We start from the raw sequence: 14,747 nt of genomic DNA on the forward strand, positions 1-14,747 counted from the left end.
ATATGCGGAAAATTGTATGCAAATCGGTTAATGTGGGAACAAGCGGCAGGCGTCGAAAGATGTAAAAATGATCAGATTTTGGACCGAAAGTCGCGAAAAATTGCAGTTTTCACCGTTTTTAATCGTTTGTTGCTTACAGCGTTGTTAACCGATTTCGATGAAATTTTCAACATGTATATAGCTGGTGTACATTTTGCAAATGCGTAGCTCAAATTTTCATTACAAGCCCAGATTAAAAGTCGTTAAAAGCGACAGTTACATTTTTTTTTTGCGCGCGCTAGACCGATCGATTGCGATTTTTTTTCAAAAAACTTTTTACCCTACATATTTCTTCATCTAGCGAACCAATCCTCTTAACTTCTCGAAAAGAGGCTCAAGTCGTTTGGTGCTATTTTAAAAAAAGTTATTCTGTTTCGAAGAGTGTACTAGTAGTTTTGTTGCTCGCTGTATATATGTACATGCAGGTACGTACACAGGTATACATGTATGTATCAACCTATGTGTACGTATACAATGTATCGTATGTACATTGGCGCAGTAATGCAGACACGCGAAAAAATACGTGAATCGCGTGAGTGGAAATTCTGCTTGCACGCGAATGAGGATATTTTGATTTTAGAACGGGTTTCATGTTTCGGTTCTCGTATTTTTTTTCGACTAGTTTGGTAGGTGGAAAATTGCTAGCCGTGCGACAAATGTGCCCGAAATACACGCCGCTTCCAATTTGCACGGTTAAAGAACGACTCGGATTGCTCTCGAGAATCGCGGGGCGTAGGTTTCTATTCGTGTCGATTCGCGTTTTAATTCGCACGTATCGCGCGATTCGTACGACCCACGAATCACGAACGCGTGATATTTTACCATGGCGTGGCAGAAATCTAACATCTAATACGCTCTTAGACGTTACCGTGTTCCAAGTGTCTATAGACTCTCTTTCTTCGTCATTCGCGCCTCACCTTTCGGGGTTCGAGATAAAATCGAAATCGTTTGAATTCGCGATCCAACGTTCGCAGAATCGTGGCGTTAACGTCGGTCGAAATTAAAACGAAATATGGTGAAAGTTAGATACTTCGAAGGTAACGTTCGGAGAAAAAGCGCGTTTTATAAGCGTGGAAGAACGTGGAACTATGGGAAGGGAAAGAATATTTATTTTGCCAGCGAGTTCTATCGAATCGCTTCGGTACTTTTCAAAGTTGGAACGTTCGAACGCTCGAAACTTGGAAAGTCATCGGCTGATTTCCCCTTCGGTTTCGCGGTCTTTACGTCCGAGTAAAGAAGTCGTATCGCTAACAGGGCGATCGCAAAGTATAGCCAAGAAGGAAAGTAAACGGAGCCGAGATTAATAAATGTACGTGACCGGATTGCGATTTCGACGAAGAAAAAGCATCGCGAGTAACTCTGTGGCCTACGTATCGGCGTACGTACGGCGAGGCAACGTAGGAAGCCCAGTTTCTCAATGTCGAGCAACAAATCTTGAGAATGGCTCGCAAGCGTACGCGCTACTTGGCTGGCATTTCTATGCGACTCTTCGTTCGCCTGTATCTACCTTTCCGTAACTGTGCGCCAAATGAAATTCGCACGAGAACGAACACACTCGTTCAAAAGTCTGTAGATCATCTCTGCTATTCGGTACGCGTTGTTCGATCGAACGTACCTTTCCATTTATGATCAAAGAAATATTTAACGTAACTGTCGGAACGCTTTCATTGCGCATCTTCCATTACCGTTCCTGCGCTCTAACGCTGTACAACCGAAAAAGCGTAGGTGTCTTCGCTCAAATACATACGCGTACTATGTACACTCTGGCTGAAAGCGCGAGCTAGCTATCTCTGAAAGGGGAAGAGAAAAAATGGAAAATCGGATGGAATCGCGTCGATTAAGATTCGTAGGCTTTCGATGGGTGTGTATCGGCGAGCGACGTCATAGATAGAAGGTAAATAGATTTGCAAACGCGGATGTTGTTTAACGAAAGGCTGGGAAGAATACGCGTAATCACGCGAACATAAACGGTCGATACAGAAATCGACAAAGGAGATATTGTGGCAGGTATATGGCGACTTTCGCCTGTGCGATAGATGGAGCGAGTACGCACTTACTTTAAGAAGGATAGAGTAAATAAGTTGAGCGAAGGATTCGTTGTGTACGCTGAGTTGCGAGGTCTATAGGCAGTCTGTCGGTCTGTATACGACTGCAATCGATTACTTGCTTTATTTCGCGTAAGCCGCTGGGACTTCACCGAGCTGTGTGCGATTACATTGGCAGCCGCGTTGCGTTGGTGTACGAGCGTGTGCGAATGCGCCGGTGCGCTCGCGTGCGCTGCAGGATATCAGACTGAGTGATGTGCAATTCGTGACATTACGTGAATCGGTAGGAGACAGCAGATCCGAAGCGAGAGATACACGATGTTATAACATCGATGGATGCACGGGATGACCTGAATGCATCGCATGGATTTTGCGATTTTATATCTGATAGGATACTGATCGAGAGAAAGCAAACACGCAACTGCAATTTTTACCGTGTTGTGGATGTCTCTATCGTCGATCGTATCGCGCTTGTGTTCGCATTCTATTCTATCCCGGTTTCGATACAAGTCGCGTGTCTTGACGCCTGTCCGATCACGCGATCAAAAACAATCCATCTCATCGTTAAAACTTTAAACGGTGAACGGCTCGAGGGAATCTCTGCTTTTTTCAAACGCGTTATTTCGAATTCTGCGGTAATACAACGCCAGTTTTCAACCTACTTTCTGCGAATAGCACGAATCGTAAGAAAAATTTGCTCGATTTACAGTCGATACGTATATGTATATGCGTCAACGAATCTCGTAACGTTCGTATCGTTACTCTTTCCGCCAACGTCGAGATGTTTCATTGAATTTACTATAATTTTCTGTACTACCGTGCGTTACGTATGCTGTAAAAACAAGCCCGCTTCTTTCCGATAGCTGTTCTTTGTGACTGGAAAAATAAGGACTTGGAAACGGAACGTCTACTTCGTAAGTAGACAGTGGTTGTGGAAAATTTATGATCTCGATGGGAAATTTTCTGCATGTATGGAATAATATCCGGTGGTTACCCGAGGAACCGACCCGTTTTTATCGTCCCGCCGTGCAACAAATACGCGTAATTTATCCCTCGCTAACGAATTTCGCGCGTGATTTTTCATAAAATTACGGAAAAGTCCACCCGAACTCGATTCGCAAATACGCACGTTTCAGCAAACAACGACGCGGCCTTTTCGTTCTCCCGATATTTCCCCGTTCCATTCCCAAAGTTATACTTCCGCAAACTGGAAATTTAATTAAACAAACGTAATCGCGGTAACGCGAACTAACAGATAGCGAAATGGAATTTTCCAGAGTGTCTTACCATACATCGGGCTACGTACAGCGCTGCTCGATTCTTCGAATTAAAAGACGCTGCACGCGCCGCCTTTATTTCGCTATTTTTCCTATGAATAATTTACTCTGCAGAGATTATAGAAGAAAGTTATAGGATAAATCCGTCCGATTAGGAGTTTTGCCCGAAGCGAACAATAACGAACGTAGCTCGTAATTGTTGTAGATCGTCGATCATCGTTCGCGTGACAGGTAATGAGAACGCATAGTTTTAGTTTCCGGTTCGTTTAATTGTTACGGACGCGCACGTCGGGTCGGAAAACGGATAGCTGTCAAGTCGGACGGTGCATTCTGATTTCGCGGTTTTTCCACTATGTGCGCGAATGGGATTGAAAAAAAAGTCGCCAACTAGTGCCGGTAATTTTGCATTTTCCGTCAACGGATGATTCTGCACCGTGACTTCTGGTAAACGCGCACGGACTGATTAAGTCGTCTCTCGTTTCGCGCGTATAATTTACTTACAATTAGCTTCTGACGGAGCCATTATTTTTTATAACAGTATTTCCATCGTAGCCAGGGACGTACCTATACGTTGTCGTTGTCCCGCGCTGACGTTTCGCACGGAACGCGACGTGCGGTGAATTTTTTTTTTCACTCGTCCGCTGCAGGAAAATCAGCTTCCGCGAACGCAAAATATTTAACTATTGATTTTTCGCCGCGCGCGCAATACTGGCCGGTCGTAACAAAACTTGATCAGAGATAATCTCTTTGTTCTGTTTGCGCCGAAGCAATAAACTTTTACAATATTTTTACGCGCATTTTCGTTCCGCTGGCATGCGCCGTGCGAATATTTCTCAATCCTTTACCTTTCGGAACGTAAAATCACAAATTTAATATAGCTGGCCGAATGTCGCGCGAAAAATACGATTTCTACATCCGTGCAATTCTACACGCGCTCGTACCACCGGTTTCCGCTGAAATAAAAAGCAAGAAATCCATCGGAAATTGCCAAATATCACGCATACGCCGCTATCGTCGCATCGTTCGCATCGAAATCGTCTACGTAGTCGTACTTGCGCGTATCGTTAGAACGAGCACGTTCGAGCCTGCGTTCTAGATTTACTTCGAAGACATCCTCGTTATCAGAAATGGAACATCTTTGCCAGTTGGTGATGAACTCGTCTAACTCCCGCGTTTCCGACGATCGCATTGTCCGAAAATTTCGCTCTGTCTTGATCTAAGGACGTGGAACGCGGTTGCGGCGGTGGCGGAGCGGCGCGGCGCGGCGCGACGGCGGCAGCGGTGGCAATTCGGTAGAGTGCGTTCGCTCTCTTGGTGTGTACTCGGCGAACCACGGCCAATTAGCCGGAAGCACATTCAAGCCATTAGCCCGAAATGAATTCGCGTTTACAATTTGCTTCAGCATGGAACGTCGATCGGTAAACCAATCGGTAAATTCGATTTCCGGGACGCTCGACCGTGGATTATTAAACTTATCGATCGAATAAGCCTGGCTTTGCTATATCTGCTGCCAACTTGCTTATAGCGAAGTTACGGCCGTCCTTCCGACGAGTAATTTCGTTCTTCTTATTGCTTCTTCGCGCTTAAGACTCTATAAAAGCGAAAGCAACTGTCTCGAAGAGAATCGTTTCCGTGTACGTGTATACGATATTCCAATAGGTTCTAAACCGTTCGCCTGATTCTCGGTGGATTCGCAATCCGGTTTTGCACGCCGCTTGTAATTGAATCCGAATTTGTCGTTGGAGCACGTAGCGAGTATCGTTAGGAAACCGCATTATATTCTCCCGGGTACGATAGGAGCCTTAGTCCGATCTGACATACATTGTACCTGTCCCGTTTACCGATGTTAGCAACCGCGTAATTGCATGGACTTTCTCGCGTCCTCTTGTCCCCCACGAGAACTCGCTTCGCATCCCCAACGACCTCACGTTCTCTCTAATCGTCGTAAATATAGATTATTCTTTTTTCGATCGTTAATGTCGAAACGAATCACAATCAACGACAAGCCGCCTACCTCGACACTAAATAAGATCCCATGGAATTTTTGTGTCTGTTTCTTTGGCGCGTTCTATTAAACGCAGATGCGTACGGTGTATTAACGCTTTCAACGTGCTTTTTTATTTTTTTACGATCCGTGCCTTTAAATATTTATATTTGTCGCGATACGTATAATCGAATAAGGTCGAAGGCAGAGAACGAAATAAAAATTTTTACGTTGCGGTAGTTACAAACGGTCTGGCAGTTTCGATTTCCATTTCGGATCTATCTCGATGTTCCGTTTACAATTATTCATAGCTAGCTCGCGAAAAAAAATAAAATAAAATAAAGGGGGAAAGGTAAATAAAACAAGGCAAGTTGCAAATAAAGCTGCGGCAACGACGTATGTGTATACGTGATCGCGTTGTTTACTTACGCCCATTTCTAGTTGGCGTTCCATTTTTTTCCTCTTCCTACCCTCTTCTCATCCTCTTTTCGTAAACTGCAAACAGCGTAAAACTTCAACGGGAAGAGAAATATCGCAAGTCGTTGTAACTTGTTTTTTGTGGTTGGCCCTTTTTCCAGAGATCCCAGGCAGATGGAGGAGGCATTGCCCGCACGGGCCAAGAATGTCCGAACCTGGTTGCAACTTGGTATCTGAGGGGACCGCCGGACAGAACGGAAATACGGTTGCAACAGGAAAATGCGTTTGTGGGCCGTCGGTGCCGTGGTGTCCGAACGAACCGCGTCCCTACGATTATTCTACTCGACGCGAGTGCACGCTCAACCTTGCTGCAAAGATGAATTACGGTAAGAAATTACCATTATTAGCACGAGAGATTACGATATATCTGATGTACGTATATCGTTCTTACGATTCTCGGGTCGGAAACGAAACCAAATCGAAAATACCGATTTACGTTTCGATGCAACGTAAAAGACATTGCCTTTTCTATCTGCAACAATGGAGCGATATTAAAAAGTTTGGATTTTAGAATGCAACGCATATAATCTTCTGTGTAGTCATTCCGCTCTTTGTTTGCATTTCACGAGGATATTGAAGAGAATAAATAGGAATTGACAAACAAATCGGTTATAGGTATTCGCCTATATATACAGTTGTCCCTCCTTTTTTTTTTTGTAAATTGTAGTCCAACGATCATATCGTCAATTTGTCAGTATCGCCATTGCTTGTTGACTATTGTAATCGTTACGGGTTGATAAAAATGTACACAGCACGGATCAGTTTGTTTTCGATATAATATGTATATCATAGAGAATACGTTTGCGTGTAACACGCGCTTTGAATTTTCAGATACGCGATTCTCAAATATTATAAACGTGATGTTTTGGGGAAAAGAAATTTAGTCTCTATGACCTTGACATATGTTCCAGAGATCTTTGTTTGCAACGTAGACTGTTTCCAAAATAATTTCCATCTAAAATCAGAATCAGGACACAGCGCTGCAAGAATATACCGACTAGTAAACAGTTGCGAAGTAACTACGAAAATATTTAAAATTTCTTCATTTGCTTAATATTCCGTCACTGTCGGTACACTACGGCATTGCCGTTTAGTTTCGTTGCGAGTTTCGAAACAAGTAAGATTTACAAAATCGCGTATCTCAAGAATCAAAAGAGACCGCCGTAAAATCGAAAGCGTGCGTTACTTGGAAACTATAGCCTCTAGCCTGTACGTATATGCCAAAAGGAAAAGCATCTGTTCCGTGTAAATTTTTGTCGACAGTTGCTTCGTAATTTTATAAAATATCACACCGTTGTATTTTGCCGACGAATAAAGTAGTCTACTCCTCGGATTACTTAATTGTAATCCATATATACGTGCATCCTGTACGCGTGGTTGATCTGTTTGGTTGTTTCGTTTCGACGATAAAGCGTTCACGGGCGAAAGAAAATGAGAATCGTTAAAGTGGATGAAGTACGTGAAAGGAGAGCAGAGTTGAAATAACGAAACTGCGGCTGTTGCCCGTTAATGAAAAGAAAACATAAATAGTAGGAAAAGAAGGAACAATGGCGACTAAGAGGAACGAAGAAAGGTCAGGAAGGTGAAGAGGTGTATATGGCCGGTGTTAATGAGAAAAAGACATAACTAGGGGTTACGTCTCGTGACGTAACTCTCATTCTTTCCCTTTCTTTGTTTCGGATTAAAGTCACCGAAAATAACACCTGCAACCTCGATACGGACGCGTGCTGAACGAGTAACGATACTAACTGTAAACCGCAGAGCAAACAAATTATGGCAGATAATCGGAAAGTTATCTACGTAATAATTGATATGCAAAACTCATCGTGTACTCGACGAACGGTCTAACCAATAGGATAACGTTCTATGTTTCCACGATATTAGACAATCTTCTATGGCACGTATTGTGGTAGCTAGAGCGTGGAAGAGAGGAACGCTTGGCGTTGTTCTACTTCGCATCATTACCAATACTTACTCGAATGAAATAAGTTTGCGGTAATTACGGCTAGAGAGTCCCTCGAATCGTTGCATATATAGAATCGATAGTTAACTCGTCTTTTCATTGAGGCAAACTTTCAGCACATCTATTCCAGCACACTTTGGCGTTGAACGTGTAACGAAGTTGTTAGCGAGTAACAAAAGTAGTTACCTGCAACGGTGCAGAAAGTTAAATTCGATTCGTCGGGCAAAGTTTAATCGTGTACGTACTTTGAAGGTGGAAACCAGACGGATTGTTCTTTTGTCGAGGTTAAGTACACGACTAAAATTTCGAAGACCAAGTCCAAGTCCAAGTCCATGTCCAGCACCAAGTCCAGGTCTAAGTCGAAATCCAAGTTGAAATCCAAGTCCAAGTACAAGTCGAAATACATCAAAGAAAGGTAGAAAGAAGCGAACGGCGAAACTTCTGCCTCGGTTTGTTTCACGACGATAATTTTCAACTTCGGAATCGTTGCGCTTTTCTTATATACTATATGTTTTCCACGAATAATGGGAATAGCAAGCGTTTTTACTCGGTCTATTGCGAGTTTATAAATTTCCAGCTAACTGGCTTTTCCTTTTCTTTTTTCTTCTTCTTCTTTTATTATAATATCATCCTCCTCTTTTTTTTTCTATAAACGAGTAGTTCTTCTTCTTTTCTATCAACGATAACGCTATTAATTTGTATTTATGTTCTATTTTGGTAAGCATATTTCGGAGAAAAGGAAATATTACGAAAGAACGACGTTGCAATTATCTTTATCTCTAAGATAACATTGTAGTTGGAATAATCTACGTTATTAAATCTTCTTTGTTCGTAACACAACGTAATTAGATTTTCTGTTAGAGTAAAGAAAAGACAGTAAGATATATGGTACGTAACTCTAAATTTAAAAAATATAGAATACATCGACGTTGAGAAGTTCTCAATGAGCAACCGTACACCGTGCTGCACGTGCTGTATCGTTAACCGTGTGACAGCCTTTAAATCAACGTTATAACAAGCTTAGTTTCAGTTTATATTAGTGTATTGCTTTGGTTTCATTTCCTACCGTATGTTAGAATTCAGTTGCTACTACGTTTCTCTGTGGAAATCAACTGTGAAACTAACCGATAGATGGATCGCCTCAACGATTGTTTGGTAGAGTTTCGTTTACAGCTTTGTACGCTCTCGCAGCTGAAATATTTGCCGTTACTTGAATAAGTTAGTCGCGTTATCGCGCCAGGTTAATAATACTTTCTTCCTTTTCTTTTCCAAATCATTTACGTTCGTAGATGATAGCCGTGTTTTCTGTCGATCGTAAGAAAAAGATTAGCGCGAATGGAATGTAAGATTATGGAAAAATTTATGAAAGAGGTACTTTCTTTCGTGCACTTGGACGAGCAATAACTTCATAATTGGGTCATTACACGAACGGGTTATTGATCGCGAAATTCAATTTAATCCCTTTCGAAGACGTGGTCAGCTACGAGTTTGCCACAACTTCAAACTGTGTACAAAGGATATCTTGGAATAGAATATCATCGAAGCAAGGATGAATCTGTTTGGTGAAAAGTCAGCCATCGATGTTGTGAAAGCTAACAAGGATAGAACCGATGCGCGTATCTACTATTCTGTGAAACGCGCGTTGTTATAAAATACAATAGGTCGCGCGTGTTAAAAACTAACGAAACTCTATAGAATCGTCGATCGGCATCGTTCGATCGTCGTTACCTTTCGATAGATAGCAACATTTCAAACTGCACGGGGTAAATGTTGAAAATATCCAAATTTTCCAACACACCGAACGGATGATCGATGAGAGTAAAGTGCTGTTACGTGTCTACAAATATTAATAGCAAATACCACGATGCTTGTCCGTGGAAGATTAACCAGAGGATTTCGTGGTCGATACTTCCGGATAACTTTACGTTTGTTCAGGATCCGTGTCGATGTGCGGGAACTTGCCATATTAGTCTTTCGCTAATCCGTTCGAGTATTTACATAATAAATGTCCGCTCATAGGTGAAATATCGAGTTGCTCAAGTACAAGTAAACAGATAATGTAGCCGTGTACGTTAGTATCATCGTAACACTACCATTGATACGTCGTACGAACATGAATATTCGGTGTGTAATAGGTTTCAACGTTAGCAAAAAGTTATTATTGCTTTCAGTGTTTTCTTTCATTTTGCAAAGAAAAAGGGGACACGATGTTTCTAATATAGCGATGTAAACGAGGAAGATCCTTCGATTTGGTTTATCTGTTGAAATGGACAAATAATTCGATTATTCGAAAGATTAATTGGTGAAAAAGTATCGTTCGGTAGTTTAATCTTCTTATTTATTTGCGTGTCGCTCCGTTACGTAATTTAATAAAACAGATTACGAGGCGGAGAAAATAGCGATTGAATTGATCTGTGTCGGGCATGAGCCGCGCGACTGTGTGTAAGCACACGTAGATACGTGTAACCGCTTTCTGGGCTGATGTTGATGAACTTCTGTTTCAGATGACCTCTTTAATTCCGGAAACACGCCAAGCGACGACGTTGAAGGTGAGTCACTTTTAGTCAATTTCGAAAGTTCCCGGGAGGAGTTTTAATTGAGTGTATTTAGTATTCATCGGCGATTGAGAGTTTGAGGGATTAAAGTGAAATTACACGAGTACGCTTGTGTTAACGAACTATACGCCGCGTCGCGCTCGTAGCTTTCAGTTTATTCCGACTTTTACCTCTACATCGTCTCCACGATGAATCGTTCGAATAGTACATTTTCCTGGCAAAGATATAAATTCCTTATAATGCTTTCAATAATATCTATATTATTTTACGTTTTCCTTTCTCTCTTTTTCTCTTTTTTTTTTTTTTTTTTACGCTATCGATATTCCTTTAAACGATAATCTCTATAACGATAAATTGGCCGGAATACGTGAAAATCTCGTTTCTCTTTATGCCGAGACGCGGAAATTCATCTAGTGTTATTTTTACGTATCCCAGCGACGGTTATTAATTTAATTCAATTTGTTGCACGGTTAATACTGAATTCGTACAAAAGATAAGGATATTAATATAGCCGAACGATCGTTGTATATCTCTCAATATTTTATAATATTCTTCGCAACTAAAAAGGGAATATAACGTTATAAACAAGGGTACACGTATTTTCTGAAACGATTTATTCCTATAAAATGAAACAGCCAGAGGTTTACCATATTTGATCGATGCGACGATTGCTTTACGCGTGTATCCGCGTGTTCACAAAGGCTAATAGTGGAAATGGTGAAAAAGCTTGTTGTCAGACAGAGTTTTTAACGAGTTTCGTGTTGCCAGTTACTACGTGTGCTACTACAGCCACGGTAGAAGAGTCTCCGTGCGAGATGTTTTCTGTTAGCGTGTTCTGTTCATGTGTTTCCGCGATGTGCCGTCAGTGGTGTTTCTTAGGAAGATCGACTAATTAGAAGCGACCGGTGTTGTATTCGCAATTAGCACACAGCGTAACGAGACACTTGGAATTAGTTTCGTTGTCAATGGTACAATAGCAACAGCGTTAGGCAGCGCGTGTCTCATAGCGTCGAGTATTATTAGCGTTTGAAATTTTTGAAGATATATCCGTTTCAAGGTGGAAACGGATAGAAACGAAATGACAGAGGAAGAAGAAACGTTCAAACGTTTCTCGCCTGTTCACGGTTGGTAAAATCGAGGAGAATAAAGTAGCTTTGATCAGCAGCCTGATTACCGTGAACATTCAGGTAGATTTTATGCCGTATAGAGATACGAGGGAAGAAATCTAGTCTGGGCGGTTTTTATTTAGTTAAACGAGAGCGAAGCAGCAAGCAAGAGAATAGAATAGGGTGTCAAGATAGATGGTCACGTGGAGCATAAGCAAGGAATTGTATTACCGAAGGAGACGGCGAGAAACGATGGCCAGGACCAACCAGACCTGGCGGCATACCAGTCAGATCCACGAGACGCAAAGAACTAATTCAATTTGGTAGGCGGACGTTTGGTCTTTTACGAAACAAGAACGAAAGAGCAACAATGCCGCGATAAGAACTTCCCTTTTTAGGCGAGACGTTCGCCTCTTTCACGTGCTACATTACAATCAATGAGAGGAAGGGAAAAGGACGAAACTTTGCTGAGAAACAGGCCAAATGATAAAAGAGGTTCCGTAAATTTCGCAACACTCGTGGAAGAGCTAGCTAGAGATGCTGCGTTCCTTTCCTTTTAATTCAGTTTTTTTCCTCTCCTTTTTTCCATTTTTTATTTGTTTGTTTAAATCCTCTTGAGCCGCATAACGTGGAAAGTTTCCGAAACGATTTAATAAACTGCCCTATTTTAAATAATTTCGCGGCTCAAAGTCAACATAAAAACGGAAGCCTGTAATTAAATCGTTTCCCTCGGTTTAAATGCCAGGTGTCTTTGTCAAACGTCGGATACCAAATTCCAGAATCTTTCTTCTCGCGTATGGTTTCTCAGGACGCGATTAATATAATGGATATTCTTTCACGTTCCGTCAAACGGGGAATATCGAGAACCGCGATTTTACGTTGGCAACGTGTTTTCAAGGATCGCCAGCCTCGAGAAAGTTATTCGATCGAGTGTAATAAGAATTCCCGTGCATCCAAGATATCGATTCAATTTGCTAAAATTAATTCGTCGATTCTCCAACTGCAGTAACCGAGTTGAGGATCGTCTCGTCTTAGTTTCTTCCCTCGATATAATTATCAGACAGCTGGAGAATCGCTGGTTTAAATATCAGGAGAATTAAACCCGCTCTCGATTAGGAGTTTAATCGAGAAATTGTATCGCTGTCGTTAATCATAACCGTGCACCGATCTGTGTCATGATGGTAAGGTTAAACGGCGATTGCAGAAAAACGAGCGACGCGTTTCAAGCGTATGTTATTTCAAGTGACTTCTAGCTCGACGAAAATTCAGGGCTGGCTTCTCTTTCAGAAATTACAAACGTATTACATTTCCCTTGGCTTCCCTCGAAAGGACGACGGGGTAGATTGAGCGCCGAGATCGTATGCTTATCTTCTCTATGTGAGTCGAGTCCCAGTTGCTTTCCCTACTTACGAAGAAATCAAGTCCGCCAAGTTTACTTTAGGTAGGTGAGTCGAGTCCCATCTACATAGAATTCCGCGGCAGATATCCAAGTCTTGCCAAAAAGTCTACACGCTGCGTTTTAAGCAGAAATTATATACAGAGATATAATTTTCAGCTGAAGTAAAATCCGATCCTTTTCGTGGTATCTCCTGAAAAACGTTAACAAACTGAGCGTCAAGTCACCAATCGCGGATATAACTAGCGAATTTTCCAATGATTTAATATACGATAATATAAAAAATTGCTGCAAGTATGGTCAACAAATCCTGCTCTTTGGTTCGTTAAGAGTACGTCTCGGGAATTATCAAACGTACGAACATGTCTATGCTTCGTTAGTTAAACCGCAATTACGCTACACATCGGTTATCTGGTTTGTAATTGCAGTAAATTGCAGTAATAAGATTAAAAGATAAAACAGTCATTTCATTACGACTTAATTCTATATTGTAACAATCACTCTGTACTCTGTGTTTGAAGAGTATTTTCTTTCTCTTGTTTTATCTTTTCTATTTTTTCTTTCTTCCTCCATTGTATTCGCTGTTGTATTCCTTTGTATTTATTATCAGGCTCAGTTCGTCTAATAGTAATAATAACAAGGATAAATTACAGCGATCATTCAGTCATCTATAACATAAGTAGCGAACTAATGATCCAAGATTTCCGTCTTTTCTCTCTGTTCGAATCACTTAGGTATTCGATTCACCTAGGTAAGGGGAACAAATGCGATTCGATCCAATTTTGGACTCGATGCTCCAATTTGCACGCGGAGTAGAGACACACACACACACACACACACACAGAGGGAGAGTTCCTCGTTTGCAGCGAGAAGCCACGGATCTCTCTCACATTTTTTGTTTCCTTTCCATCGAGTCAACGTTCTTCGTTGCATCGTAGAATCTTTGCAACTCGTTAGTATCGCCAGACTAAACACGGTTGAGGTGTCGTATCTATCCGAGATCGGCGTCCTTTTCCAGTTTCGAGTTCTCGACAAATATGTGAAATGTCTTGGCGTTTTTACCAACTTCCGGAATGTTTCGGATTTCTGCAGCCGATAGTAGTTTTGGCACTTCGTCCTGTTGCCACGTTTCAACAGGACTCTGAAACAAATCACTTCAGATCGCATTCATATTTATTTCTTTTCTTTGCAATGGGCCTGGACTCTTCGAAACCGATTCTTCGAAAAACGTCCGAAGAAAAAATATTCCGCTAATTTCTCGAGTCATTGGCGAACAATGGGAAAGGTAACGAGAGCTGTGTCGTTAAAAGATCGTTACACGTAGACCGTAGATCCGGATTCGTGTAGCATTTCGAATTTCAAGAGACTCGTCCGGAGAGCGTTTCATCGTAGCACGAAGAAATACTTGGGCGTATTAAAAAAGAGCTGGTAGTACATTTGCCGATGAGCGCTTGCAGAATGTATACTCATATAGTCGGATTGGCGTTTTTCCTGTTGCTGCCGGAGCTAGTAATCCTCGAGGGAGGAGAGTACGCGGCAACTGTTAGCTCCGCTTGCGGACCTCCAGCATATTTGCACCGATAAAACGAATAGATTGTCCCGGGTTGCACGGCGACGACCCCTTTTATCAGAGACTCCGAAGAAGGGACACAAAGGGGGAAGAAAAGACGGTTCCACTTCGACGCAGCGAAATAGAAATCGCACCAGTGAATATCGTTACCTCTGCTGGCGTACTTGTGATGAAAGTTCTATCGCGTTCTCGATTAAACAAAAAGGGAAAGAAGAAACCGGATAGAATGAGGAGGAAAAAGGAATTGACGAAGGAAAATTGTTAACGAAGGCAATAAAAAAGAGGGGAAGAAGGAAAGAGTAGAAAGGTGAAAGGACGAAGAATGGAGCAGAAAG

The 14,747-nt window shown here is 41.8% G+C and overlaps 1 protein-coding gene across 2 annotated transcripts in view; it reads left to right on the forward strand.

Moving 5' to 3' along the window:
* Positions 1 to 14,747, forward strand: part of cmpy (crimpy) — a 156,404-nt gene that overhangs the window by 15,397 nt on the left and 126,260 nt on the right. For both annotated transcript variants that reach the window (XM_069118638.1, XM_069118637.1), the window contains exons 4-5: positions 5,924 to 6,148; positions 10,290 to 10,334. In XM_069118638.1, coding sequence (XP_068974739.1) covers positions 5,924 to 6,148; positions 10,290 to 10,334 — 270 coding nt within the window. The remainder of the gene's footprint in view (positions 1 to 5,923; positions 6,149 to 10,289; positions 10,335 to 14,747) is intronic.

This window comes from Bombus flavifrons, chromosome 8 (assembly GCF_040668555.2).
Source record: "Bombus flavifrons isolate JBK064 chromosome 8, iyBomFlav1_principal, whole genome shotgun sequence".
NCBI classification, from domain to species: Eukaryota; Metazoa; Arthropoda; class Insecta; order Hymenoptera; family Apidae; genus Bombus; species Bombus flavifrons.